Genomic DNA, 13,200 nt, shown 5'->3' with positions numbered 1-13,200 from the left:
CCAAGACTATTTCCACAGATATAAACGGTGAATTTTCTGCTAATATGACTTACATGCAATCGTGGAGAGCTAAGGAGTGTGCACGTCATATCATTGAGGGAAATCCCAAGGATAGCTATATTTTAGTCCCATGGTTGTGTGAACGAATAGCAGAATATATTCCCGAGACAATTACATCGTGGGAGTGCACGGATGATAGGAGATTTAAGCGAGTGTTTGTAGCTTATGGGTGCTCCATACAAGGTTTCATCAACTATTGCAGGCCCATGTTAGCAATCGATGCTTGCCACTTGAGTGGCAATTATAAAGGAACAATGCTTGGTGCAACGGGGTTTGATGCGAATGATGGCTTGTGGCCTTTGGCGTATGTTGTTGTTTCTTCTGAGAATGATGATGATTGGCATTGATTCTTGAGCAAGGTGAGAGAGATTCTAGATGGTCGCATTATGACAATCTTAACTGACAGGCATCCGAGCCTAATAAGTTGTATTATAGATATTTTTGGCTCCCAATACCACTCATGGTGTCTTCGTCACCTAACGGCAAATTTTTCTACATCCATTCTTAGGAGACAAAGTTTAGGATTGAAGGCTTTAGGTAAAGAGCATGCGAAAAAATTACTCGATAAAATTGCATATGCTCGAACTGTAGATGAGTATGAGAATGCATTAGCTGCCATGCGGGTATTTCGAGGGGAGTTGTGCGATTGGGTTTTGGCGAATTCACCTGAACATTGGTCAAATGATATGTTTACTTCCAAGCGTTGGGATAAATTATACACCAATCAAGCAGAGTCCTTCAATGCATGGGTGAAAAAGGAGAGGGTTTTTTCAATCACAAGGTTGATGGATACACACATGCAAAGACTCAGCAAATTTTTATACCAAAAGAGTTTGGACGTTCAAAAGTGGACTATCCCGGTTGGGGATCGTATTGAGGAGAAAATCCAAAAAGAGCAAGAGTTAGCACTTGGTTTTCAGTCGATGCGTGTTTCGCCTACTGAGTGTACAATATATGATCAAGACAGAAAACCATTCAGGGTTGGATTTGGCAATGAAAATTCTTGTAGTTGTTTGAAGTGGACCATGAGTGGGATTCCTTGTTCGTATGCATGCTATGCCATCCATGAATTATCTTTAAATATTTATGAGATGGTTGATCCATGGTTTAAGGTTGAAACATAACAAAAACTATGCGAACATCTCATGTCTTCTGTCCCCATGCATGATTTGCCGAATCTAGCTGTTGTTGTTGCTACTGCTGCTGCTGACGGTGAAGGTGCTTCCCATCTTAGGCCTCCTGCGGTAACACGTCCCCCTGGACGACCTCTTATTAAATGAATCAAATCACAATTTCAAAATGTAAGGTCGTTACACTGTTCGCGATGCGGCGAGAATGGTCATAATCGTCGAAAGTGCAAGGCTCCTATACCTGGATAGAATAGTTATATAGTTGCTAATTCTAGTGGAGTTATTTTGTAAGGTGTTAAGGCCTTAAATATGGAATTATTTTGTAATTACTATTAATTCCTTGGAGCTCCGCTACTGTATTAGTATAACTATGTTGTGATAGTATTTCTAACTTATTTAGAAAACATTTCTAAGTATGATGTAACTTATTCTAAGTTGAATTTGTATTATTCCTTTGGTGGTTTATTTTGGTATTGAAATTATTTTCCTGGGTCCTCGTATGAGTCTCATGTGGAGTGTTATTTAAAAATCATAGGTGTGTGAGTTTTCTGGCAGCTGGAGGGTCGTGAAAGCAAGGAGGTTATGGGATTATGTGACAATGGACGGGCTTACATGTTACATGCTTACGGAAGGCTAGGAAAATAACATCATATTAAAGTCATTATGACTTGTTTCCTCACAATGCCAGAGCGTGCAATATACTTATTCGCATAAACTATTCTCAGGTGTCTAATTTATTGTATGCGTGCCAGAGAGCGTCAATTAATATAAATAGCTTTTTGAAGTTTAATTCTAGTGTTTATCTTTTTTTATATTTTTTTTAATGGAGAATTGTTGCAGATCTATTTTTCCCCAAAATTTGTACTAGAGCTGATCTTCCTATTATCCTAAATTGAAATATTTTGGGTGAACATATATTTATAGCAAATGTGAGTGATTCTTATGCTGTATTGGCTATCACAACCGGAGATGGCAGCTTGGTGCCTGTTCAACTTATTGTTATTTCAACCACAATTTACCTCGTGAGTCTCTCTCTTCCTACTTTCTCTGTGTCTCAAAAATTATATGAACATTGTGTTTACATTATCAACACTGTTTGACAGATGAGGCTGAATGGATAAATCAGTACAAAGGGAGAGTGCTCAGTTTAAACGACAAGCCTGTGGTGCACAAAATTTAGCTGCCGAATGAGGAATGCCCCAGATTAGAAATGTCTAGAGCCTTTGGGGACTACTTTATTAAGGATTTTGGACTTATATCCGTCCCTGAAGTGAGGTGTTGTCACATATAACCAGCAGAGACAAATTTGTTGTGTTGCGAACCGATGAGGTATGTATGGCACTTTTTGGTATTTATCACTTGTTCTTTTTTATGCAATGACAAAGAAAAAGACTTGTTTGTTTCTCTATTAAATGTCCAAAACCTATAAAAGATCACTTGAACGAATACGTTTCAAACTCACGAGCATAATTGACAATAATCACTTCAAATTATGTGATATCAGTTATTATTAATGAGTTTACAGGTTTTTGTTTTGGCTCAAATTGATTGGATTTTGAAATTAGTATGGATTTTTGAAGTTAATCTTAACATGCTGTGATCCTTGTTTTGTAAGTAGAATTTTTCCTATCTTTTCCTTCAAACCTGATTTAATCGGTAAGAAAATTTATTGATTTAAATTGATAGAAGAAAAATTGTGTGTTTAAGCTTCCAATGGACTTGGTTTCATGCAAATTGTTTGAATTTCTTTTTTATTGAATTTTCAAAGGGAAGTATGTATTTCTAGGAAAAATTGTTTCAAATAGATTTTTGGGCCTCCTTCTGATTTTTGGTGGTCCAAATAGTCCAATCAATTAAAAAAGTAAAAAAATAAAGAAACAGTAATAAAAAGGATTTTGCAATAATCTTGGTTGACTAGTGTTACCCCATTTATTTATTTATTTTGTTTAGAGTCTTGCTTTTGGTTACTAGCGCCTAATAAAAAAGTTGTTTGCTCATATGTCCCTTATTTTTGAGTTTTTTCATTTAACCATCTCCACTTGTACAATATTTTGGTGTTATATTTTCTTTAATTGATTTGCATGTACTTCAAATGTAGTCTTCCCGCTAGGGGCTGGGAAAAGACAACAACGGGAGCGTCGATTGCATGGCTATCAAGTACATCAAATTTGTAAGTTATATGGTCTTTATGTTCGATAAAATTCTTTTATGATTGCACATTTGTAATGCTTTTTATACTCATACTCGGGGGGGGTCACATGCCTTTAAGTGACCAATTTTGTGGTGTATCTTGAACTTTATTACCTTATTGGTTCATCGGCCCATGTGGAGGCCATTTTTATTTCTTGTTTTAAAATGTTGAAAGCATGGGAGTATGGGATCATCGTATGTGGAGGTTTTGATTGATTGTTGTTGAGGAGAAGTTGTTGATATGTTGTTTAATGAGTTAATGCAAGTTCTCACGTTCTTCGTACATTTAAACCGTAATAAGCGTAAATGCAAGTTCTCACGTTGCCCGCGCTACACGTGTATTAATGAATGACGTAAAAACTTTTTCTGATTTTTGGGAAAGTATAGAGAATGCCAGAGTCCAAACTCGTCTTTTAACATTCCGTATAAAAAATCAATCCCTTTTCGTCCTTAAACTCTCCCTATCAGCAAACCTTTTTCGTCTTCCGCGTTGTCAGTCTCCATCAAACGAATCATATTCTTCCACGTTAGCGTCGTCTTCCTCTTTCCTTCTCTCTTTGATGCATACATACATAAAAACGCCCCGTTCGCTTCTCTCTCTCTCAAGGGTTTCTCAGTTACAACATTTCGCTCTCTAAACCAAACGATCAATGCTAAGCCACGACTCTTAAAATTTTCAGAGTATGTATTTTTTCATCAATTCCTATATATATATATATATATATATATATATATATGTAATATTTTCATGAACTTTTACTTTTATTTATATTATATTTAATTAGTATAGTCCATTGTTTAGAATTGGTTTTTGAGATTTTATTTAATTTCGTTGCCGATAATAAGTGAGAAAAATGAAAGACTGATTTTAGCTGCTAAAGAATTTTACTAAAAGTCAAGTGGAGTTTTGTTTGTGTTCGAGATAGGCTACTTTTTTTTTTTTTTGTTTTGGTCAAAAAATGTGAGTACATTGCTGATATGGATTGCTAATATTTGTTGACCAAGGTGTATATGTGTGCATTATGCCTTGGATATTGGCGGCACAGACATGTTGCCCCACTGAATTATTATTATTATTTTTTTATTATGTACCTACAAAAATATTAAATTGCCTTGCCTAATGTTCAAAATATACCAGTCTCAGCTTAATCTCAAGTTTCCCATCATTGATTTTGCTAAATTACAAGGTCCAAACAGGTCCCAAGTCCTTAAGTCCCTCGCCCATGCTTATGAACAATATGGATTCCAAACAACAAAAACTTGAAAAAGCTATAATATGTAATTAGAATGGTGGAAAAAATTTAGGGTTCGGGTTGAGTCCAGCCCAACTCGAATATGTTTGGATTTTGAAAAAATTCAACCTGAACATAAACCCGATTTCTAAATTTAAAGCCTCAATTTTAAAATTTCTGAGTTGGGCTTAGCTTGGGCTGGGTTAGCCAGCCCAAGTTACAGCCCTAGGTATAAGGGTTATAATTACTTATAGAGCATAATACGTTTTGATATGTCGTCTCTTTTATTATTGTGTAAGCATTTGAGCCTAGTCTTGCTTCATCTAGTGCATTGATATTGATTGATGTGATCAATTGTTAGTAGCTGTGAATTATAAATGTCTAGACACCATCTCATTACTAGGTGGTTGGAATGGGAGGATGAGTCACGCTTATGGTGGGGTTAGTGTTTTCCTAAAACCAGTTGTGGAATGGATAATTGATAGGAATCACTTGATTTCATAGCTTATTATAAGAAGTTGACCTATTTTGTAGTGAGAAACCAGATATTCGCTTCCTAAAATTCAACCATTCATTAAAGACAGTAGACAAGCTAGAACTTTAGAATTATGTGACCTTAATTAATGAGAGAGGATTTTGTTTTGGACCACAAAAATAATGTCGGTTCATCGTTTTAAATTTAATTTAATTTGACAACTGTATTAGAAAATTAAAAGAAACCAAAAACTGTCTTGGTATAGATGATGGCTTTAGGATACTGCTGAAGAAAATACTAAAAAAAAAAAAAAATGGTGTTGGTGTAGGAGTGATCCCGAAGTAGGGTTATGAAAGAAATTAAAGACTCAAAAGGTGATGCTTAACTTGTTAATCTTGAAATATAGTTGCAGTTTCTTTGTCCAGTTCTTTTATGATCCTGATTTCTTACCCCTTGCTGAAAATATCCTATACTGGATCTTGGTTCCCTTTACTATTTAGTCTATTACTACTTACATATCTTGTTCACTGATAATCAAGTTAAATTATACCTGTAGTTGAGAATCCAATATAATTAATTGGTCTCTTTGGGTGTATACCAAAATTTACATGAAAATACAAAACCTTTGGAATTAAATTAGGCGGGTCATGGGGATTTAGACCTCCATTACCCAAATTAATTGTATGGGAAAGCAGTAGTGTTTATCAGGAGTATGCGGAATTAAGTTGCCAAATGCCCAAATTAATTGGTCTCTCTTGTCTTGGTTTTGTTTATTTATGTATGTTATTTTGTTCGTACGTTTTGGTAGTAGTTTCTTCGCTACATTTTGTTTGTCAATGATGATGATATGTATTTGATTCATAAATGACAATCTTGTTCTTTCCCTTTTCTGATTAGCATACTGAATTTGAGACTTGTATGATGCAGCTACTTGCTTGGATTTTGTACCATGGACAATGAGGTGATTTTTTGACAAGTGCAGACTGAAACTCAAGTGCTAGAAGGTTTATAAATTTGCTAAACAGCAGTGCTAGGAAATTGATGATATTCTTGACAAATGGATTTTGTTCCTGTTTTGGAACATTGATGAATGGTGAATTGTTTTGGAACTTTAGTAAATGATGAATTTTTGTAATGTAGAATGAATTTTTTGTTGTAGTGATAGGTAGACACCATTCATGCACAACTTGAAAAAGTGATGGATGAAATAATTTAAAGATTATCCAAATGATATAAACAATTTATAGGAGGAAATCTATTTAAAAAAGAAATTAACATTATAATAGTTTTGTTAAAATAAAAACATTAGATTAGTAAATTGTAATTACAAATAGGGATGTCAATACTCTGCCTCATGACAACAATGGCACTATTTATAACTTTTTCAAACACTAAGGCTTTTTCTTGATGATGTGACCATACCTCTTTATCTGCCATGGTGTAAGGCTGTTTTACATTATTTGGTTTTTTGTTCAATCACATGGCTAGACACAGAATAAGACTCTTACTGAAAAAATCAGCTCTTGTAGATACACAAAACCAACCCACTTTCTCATCTTATCATCACATGGCTAAAGTTAAAAATAGTGGTGCTAGGTGCATAAACACGCGAACTATTATGCAAGGCACCCCTATAATGCCAAAGAGAGAGAGGTGTAAGTCCCTTTTGTCAAATCATCACATGGGTAAAATTCATTCACATGTCTGTGAATTGGGCTTTGTAAATAGACATATGGCATATGCACAAAGCCATAACATTAGCACTAGTAAATCTCAAGGACTGAGTTTTTTTGAGCAATAACGGGGAGGTGGAATTCATAAAAATATTGCATAAAATTAGTAAAGATTCATACATTTCATATAAATACTGCATAAAATTAAACTTAACTACTAAGTTTTTTTGACCAATAACGGGGAGGTGGAATTACAAAGTCATCATCCCCTGGATCTGAATAATCTGACAACTCTGAAGCAACTTAAAAGTTTGGATCATTAGTAATGGCTTGAATAACTTCAATTGGATCCTTATGCATCTTCTTTGCAATGGAAATGCTCTCATTCCTGCAACATCTGACATATAGATTTTTTAATAGCTTTGATTAAATATGAGAAAAAATAAAGATACTACATAATCAAAGTGCACTTAGAAATCTATTTAAAAAAGAAATTAATATTATAATAGTTTTGTTAAAATAAAAACATTAGATGAGTAAATTGCACTTGCAAATAGGGATGTCAATACTCTGCCTCATGACAACAATGCCACTATTTATAACTTTTTCAAACACTAAGGCTTTTTCTTGATGATGTGACCATTCATCTTTATCTGCCATGGTCTAAGGCCACTTCAAATTATTTGGCTTTTTGTTCAATCACATGGCTAGTCACAGAATATGACTCTCACTGAAAAAATCAGCTCTTGTAGATACACAAAACCAATCCACTTTCTCATCTTATCATCACATGGGTAAAGTTAAAAATAGTGGTGTTAGGTGTATAACACGAGAACTATTATGAAGACACCCCTATCAAGACACCCCTATCATGCCAAAGAGAGAGATGTGTAAGTCCCTTTTGTCAAATCATGATATGGGTAAAATTCATTCACATGTCTGTGAATTGGGCTCTATAAATAGACATATGGCATATGCACAAAACCATAACATTAGCACTAGTAAATCTCAGTTGTTGATCTATGGACCGAAAGTATATAGAGCGAAAGGACTCGTTAAGAGATGCGTGGATTGAAAATAGTTGTTTTACATTCTCAATCGTTCTCAAAACTATTCCATTTCCTCACGTCGATGGTTCATTTTTTTTAATGTAAAACTAACCTGGCATATAATCGTCGTCACCTCCATCGTTATTTGGTGTGTATTTATTTTTCAATGTGTTCAAGTGTGTATTTATTTTTTCGTCAATAAATGTTTTGATTGTGTTTCTGCAAATGTACCCAGTATTTATTTTGCTATTATTTGGCTTCTATTCATTATAACATTATAAGTTATTCCATTTTTGACTCCTCATGACACTTCGTGAGGCCACGAGACCCCTCCGACGTATAGGATTTTGCTGCTTGCCATTGTCTTCAACCAGCAAATGTTCTTCCTTCAGATATAATAAAATACTAAGAAATCTCCTCACTATATATAATAAGATACTAGGAAATTTTTGAACTTTAGTGAATTGTCTTCCATAAATTCACGCCAACCCTTGTAAAAATATTTTGTGTTGTTAACCTCTCTCACTTCAACCCGCTACGATTTGCTTGCATAACTCCTAATTATAGACTTGGAAGGTAAAACTCTATCAAATTGCTTAAGGAACGCTGGTGGAAGTTGTAGTCGTTGAGAGCTCCGTTCCGGGAGAAAAACCTTGAAGAACTAAGGACACTAATTAGGTAAGGAGAACTTTTTGCAAAGTACTATTCCATAATGGAACTGGCTTAAAAGCAGCTTCTTTACCTATTAGGTAGAGAATAATTATTTTTAGGATATCTTGTGGAATTAAAAAAAAAAAAAAATTAGCAAAGAAACAATGTTTCAAGTGATGTTGGAGTATATTTTGTATTATTCATTCCCTCAAGTTAGAAAGATTGGAATAAAGTTTGTACTCTTTATGGCACTAATGGATTTATTTATGGATGTAATGTGTAACGTAATTAGCGGTGTGGGGTATAATACCATTTTCAATTGCAAAAATAAATCCCTTTTGCGAAGGTATCACTTTTTTTCCAAAGGTACCACGTTTTTGAACTAAAGGTACCACTTTTTGGTGTCAAGGTACCATGTTTTCTCTAAACACTTATTCATGGCGCTAATGGAGCTATTTATGGATGTAATGTGCAACTTAATTAGCGGTGTGGGGTGTAATACCATTTTCAACTGTAAAAATAAGTCCCTTTTGCGAAGGTACCACTTTTTTTCCAAATGTACCATGTTTTTGAACTGAAGGTACTAGTTTTTGGCATCAAGGTATCACGTTTTCTCTTAACACTTATTCATGGCGCTAATGGAGTTGTTTATGGATGTAATGTGCAACTTAATTAGAAATGCGGGGTGTAATACTATTTTCAATTGCAAAAATAAGTCCCTTTTGCAAAGGTACCATTTTTTTTCCAAAGGTACCACATTTTTGAACTGAAGGTACCACTTTTTGGAATAAAGGTACCACGTTTTCTCTAAACACTTATTCATGGCGCTAAAGGAGCTGTTTATGGATGTAATGTGCAACTTAATTAGCATTGTGTGATGTAATACCATTTTCAATTGCAAAAATAAGTTCCTTTTGTAAAGGTACCACTTTTTTCCCAAATGGACCACGTTTTTGAACTGAAGGTACTTCTTTTTGGCATCAAGGTACCACGTTTTCTCTAAACACTTACTCATGGCGCTAATGGAGCTATTTATGGATGTAATGTGCAACTTAATTAGCGGTGTGGGGTGTAATACCATTTTCAATTGCAAAAATAAGTCTCTTTTGCGGAGGTACCACTTTTTTTTCAAAGGTGCCACGTTTTTGAACTGAAGGTACCACTTTTTGGAATAAAGGTACCACGTTTTCTCTAAACACTTATTCATGGCGCTAATGGAGTTATTTATGGGTGTAATGTGCAACTTAATTAGCGGTGTGGGGTGTCATACCATTTTTAATTGCAAAAATAAGTCCCTTTTGCGAAGGTACCACTTTTTTTCCAAAGGTACCACATTTTTGAACTGAAGGTACTAGTTTTTGGCATCAAGGTACCACATTTTCTCTAAACACTTATTCATGGCGCTAATGGAGCTGTTTATGGATGTAATGTACAACTTAATTAGCGATGTGGGGTGTAATACCATATTCAATTGCAAAAATAAGTCTATTTTGTAAAGGTACCACTTTTTTCCTAATAGGACCACATTTTTGAACTGAAGGTACTTCTTTTTGGCGTCAAGGTACCACGTTTTCTCTAAACACTTACTCATGGTGCTAATGGAGCTGTTTATGGATGTAATGTGCAACTTAATTAGCGGTGTGGGGTGTAATACCATTTTCAATTTAAAAAATAAGTCCCTTTTGCGGTGGTACCACTTTTTTTCCAAAGGTACCATGTTTTTGAACTGAAGGTACCACTTTTTGGAATAAAGATACCACGTTTTCTCTAAACACTTATTCATGGCGCTAATGGAGCTATTTATGGGTGTAATGTGCAACTTAATTAACGGTGTGGAGTGTAATACCATTTTCAATTGCAAAAATAAGTCCCTTTTGCGAAGGTACCACTTTTTTTTCAAAGGTACCACGTTTTTGAACTGAAGGAACTAGTTTTTGGCATCAAGGTACCACGTTTTCTCTAAACACTTATTCATGGCGCTAATGGAGCTGTTTATGGATGTAATGTGCAACTTAATTAACGATGTGGGGTGTAATACCATTTTCAATTGCAAAAATAAGTCCCTTTTGTGAAGGTACCACTTTTTTTCCAAAGGTACCACGTTTTTGAACTGAAGGTACTAGTTTTTGGCATCAAGGTACCACGTTTTCTCTATGGAAGATCCAAACCAATTTTTCATTCATTAAACTATCCATTTATCGACACCATGGAACCAACGAAGATCCAAACCAATTTTTCATTCATTAAACTGCTTCAATTTTAAACTCCATCAAATTTAAAATTAGTACATTAATATAATAGTGAAAGAAAATTCATTGAGACCCTAATATAAGAAGCCATACAATACTAATTCCTGAAAACCCAAAAGAGCAACTTCATTTGATTTTATGTAAGGTAGATGCCAATATATTAAGCCATATAATAGTTGCAAAAACATACCAACCTAATCCACAATTAGACATAGCAAAGCTACTATTCTTTAAAACTTTAAAAATAGCTAACACCAACAGAGTGCAAAATACATGTAAAAAAAAATGATACTATTCAACATTACAAATGTCCCATATCCCACATCATTTCAGGTACCACTTTTTAGAAAATTCAGCGATCCTCCTATCCTACTTCCTCTAGCTTCCAATTGGGCAAATACTGGTATGTATTTCCTTTTTATGTGGTAAACCAATTTGTTGCCCTTATCCTTTGTGTGGTCCTAGTGAGAGTCCTCTTGTTTGTGTATTTAATGGACATGCATTCTTTCTGTCTCAGTGTAGTTGGAACAAAATAACCACTTTGTCTCTATGACTGTCACATGCAATAAAAATTAAAGTATTAAGGCATTGTATAATAATAATAAGGAACAAAAGCAATATAAAAACAGACAATTCGAGACTTTGAATAATAATAATAATTTTAAAAAGAATCATCAAAATTAAAAAAGAATTTATAATTTGCCCAACACCCTGCAATTGACCTCATTATCCAACCAACTTAGCAGTACTGCTATTTAAAACATGTTTGAACAATTACATAATAATTTTGAGTTTACTTAAGAGGTTGAATATTTCCATTGGAGCTCTTGACAAATATATCACATGGAAAAGTGCAAATGAACATTAAGCTATAGTACTAACAACTAATTTATACTAATAAATTGTTGTACAGCAAAAAATTATATTAGAAGTCGAGGAAATTACATCTTATACGCCTTGATGGATTAAGATGGAGATAGTGAGGTTCCTTGAGGTAAATGGTACCTTGTTGGCTGAGGGAGGTGATGTTAGAATCATAAAAATAAAAAAAATAAAAAAATTACTAACCACAAGTAAGCTGATGGAAGCTTACTTGTGGTTGACCAAATGGATAAAGTGCTTTGTTCTTTACAAAATTCTTCATTTTGTTATTGTCATCTGAAAGCAAATTTGAAGCAATAATTGCACGTAATTTGTCAATGTCCACCTGCACATTAAACTAGGTAAAGACAAATCATGAATATAGGATAGGGAAATGGACTTCATGCGTAAATACATATAAGTGTAAATAGATAGGAATCTAGTGTTGCAGAAACTATATATTTGATAAAGAAAACTTTTTCACCACTGTTGAATTTGGCATATGCACAAAATCTCGGTGATACTAAACTTTTATATGTGAAATATTGCATAAACAGGTAGCTTCATCCTTGGGAAATATGTTAGCAATTTGGTCAGATCAGCACAGAGACAGAACATAAACAAAACCACAACAAATCTAATAATACGAAAGATCTCCCTGTCCCAAAATAGTTGTCCCTTTTTACTGATTCCAAACACTCAATGGCACGCACCTTTTTTTCTGACATTCCAAAAGTAATCTTAAAGTCATTTATTATTTTGAAATTTTTTAATCATTCATTTCAATATGTCGTAGTTTCAGTATCTTTTGTGTTCGGTTCATTTTTAATGAGCACCACTAAGTACAGTCAAGTGACCATATAACCTGCAATATGTTCATTTAAAATGACAGGAGTCCAGTATTTGCCTATCTAATTGGTTAGGTGATGTAGGAAAAACAAGGTTGACTGATGATTTAAGCTACTGATCTCAATCAAATTCTTTGACAATGAAAAACTGTCTGAAAATATTTAAGAGTATGCTATTCATTTAAACCTCATCTAGCAAAGCTGGTTTCTACTTGATCGGACCCATTATACAGTGGATGTCAAATATTTTCTATATCATTCGTTACATGGTTCATTTTATTGTTTACTTCATGTTAGATCCGTACTCACTAAAGCTGGATGCTTTCTCTTTCCTAAAAATTGCACACATTAAGGGTATACTGCATTAGGGGGTTCCCATCATTGAAAATTTTGTTGGCTAAGGGGGGTGCTTACCGCTCTCTTTGTTTTAACACGTGCCGTAGTCCCCTGGTCTTCCCGCTACTGAGACTACGACATTGCAGCCTAGCGGGGAGAGATCGGAAAGCGAAGTACTTGCACACAAACATGGGTTCAAAAGATGCAAAAAGAAAAAAGAAAGGTATAAGCTGGAAAATGTGTAAAAACATAATGGGGAGTGCAGTGAAGAGGAAGGAAAACGTTATAGTGGATGCATTTTGTGGTTGCATTAATTTTTAAAATTATGTTTGCATGTATTGGAATTGAAGACCCTCTAATTTCAACCCTTGAACAAAAGTGTGTAGGAATGTGGATCAGTTTTACAAATATATTTTTTGAAACCTTTAAAGGTAAGACCCATTTCT

The 13,200-nt window shown here is 34.4% G+C and overlaps 1 protein-coding gene across 1 annotated transcript; it reads left to right on the top strand.

Moving 5' to 3' along the window:
- Positions 1-446: 446 nt before the first annotated feature.
- LOC132296615 (uncharacterized) lies at positions 447-1,184 on the top strand. Its single transcript, XM_059794800.1, has one exon. The coding sequence runs from the start codon at positions 447-449 to the stop codon at positions 1,182-1,184; it is 738 nt and encodes a 245-aa protein (XP_059650783.1).
- The last annotated feature ends 12,016 nt before the right edge of the window (positions 1,185-13,200 follow it).

Source organism: Cornus florida, unplaced genomic scaffold (assembly GCF_030987335.1).
Source record: "Cornus florida cultivar Cherokee Brave unplaced genomic scaffold, ASM3098733v1 CherokeeBrave_3.0.0_Hap2_Chr02, whole genome shotgun sequence".
Classification (NCBI taxonomy): Eukaryota; Viridiplantae; Streptophyta; class Magnoliopsida; order Cornales; family Cornaceae; genus Cornus; species Cornus florida.
Note: the sequence above shows the minus strand (reverse complement) of the source record. Positions and strands in the feature narration are given on the sequence as shown.

What these genes read in the sequence shown, in the direction of transcription:
- LOC132296615 (XM_059794800.1), top strand. Translation starts at nt 447, where the DNA reads ATGACAATCTTAACTGACAGGCATCCGAGCCTAATAAGTTGTATTATA.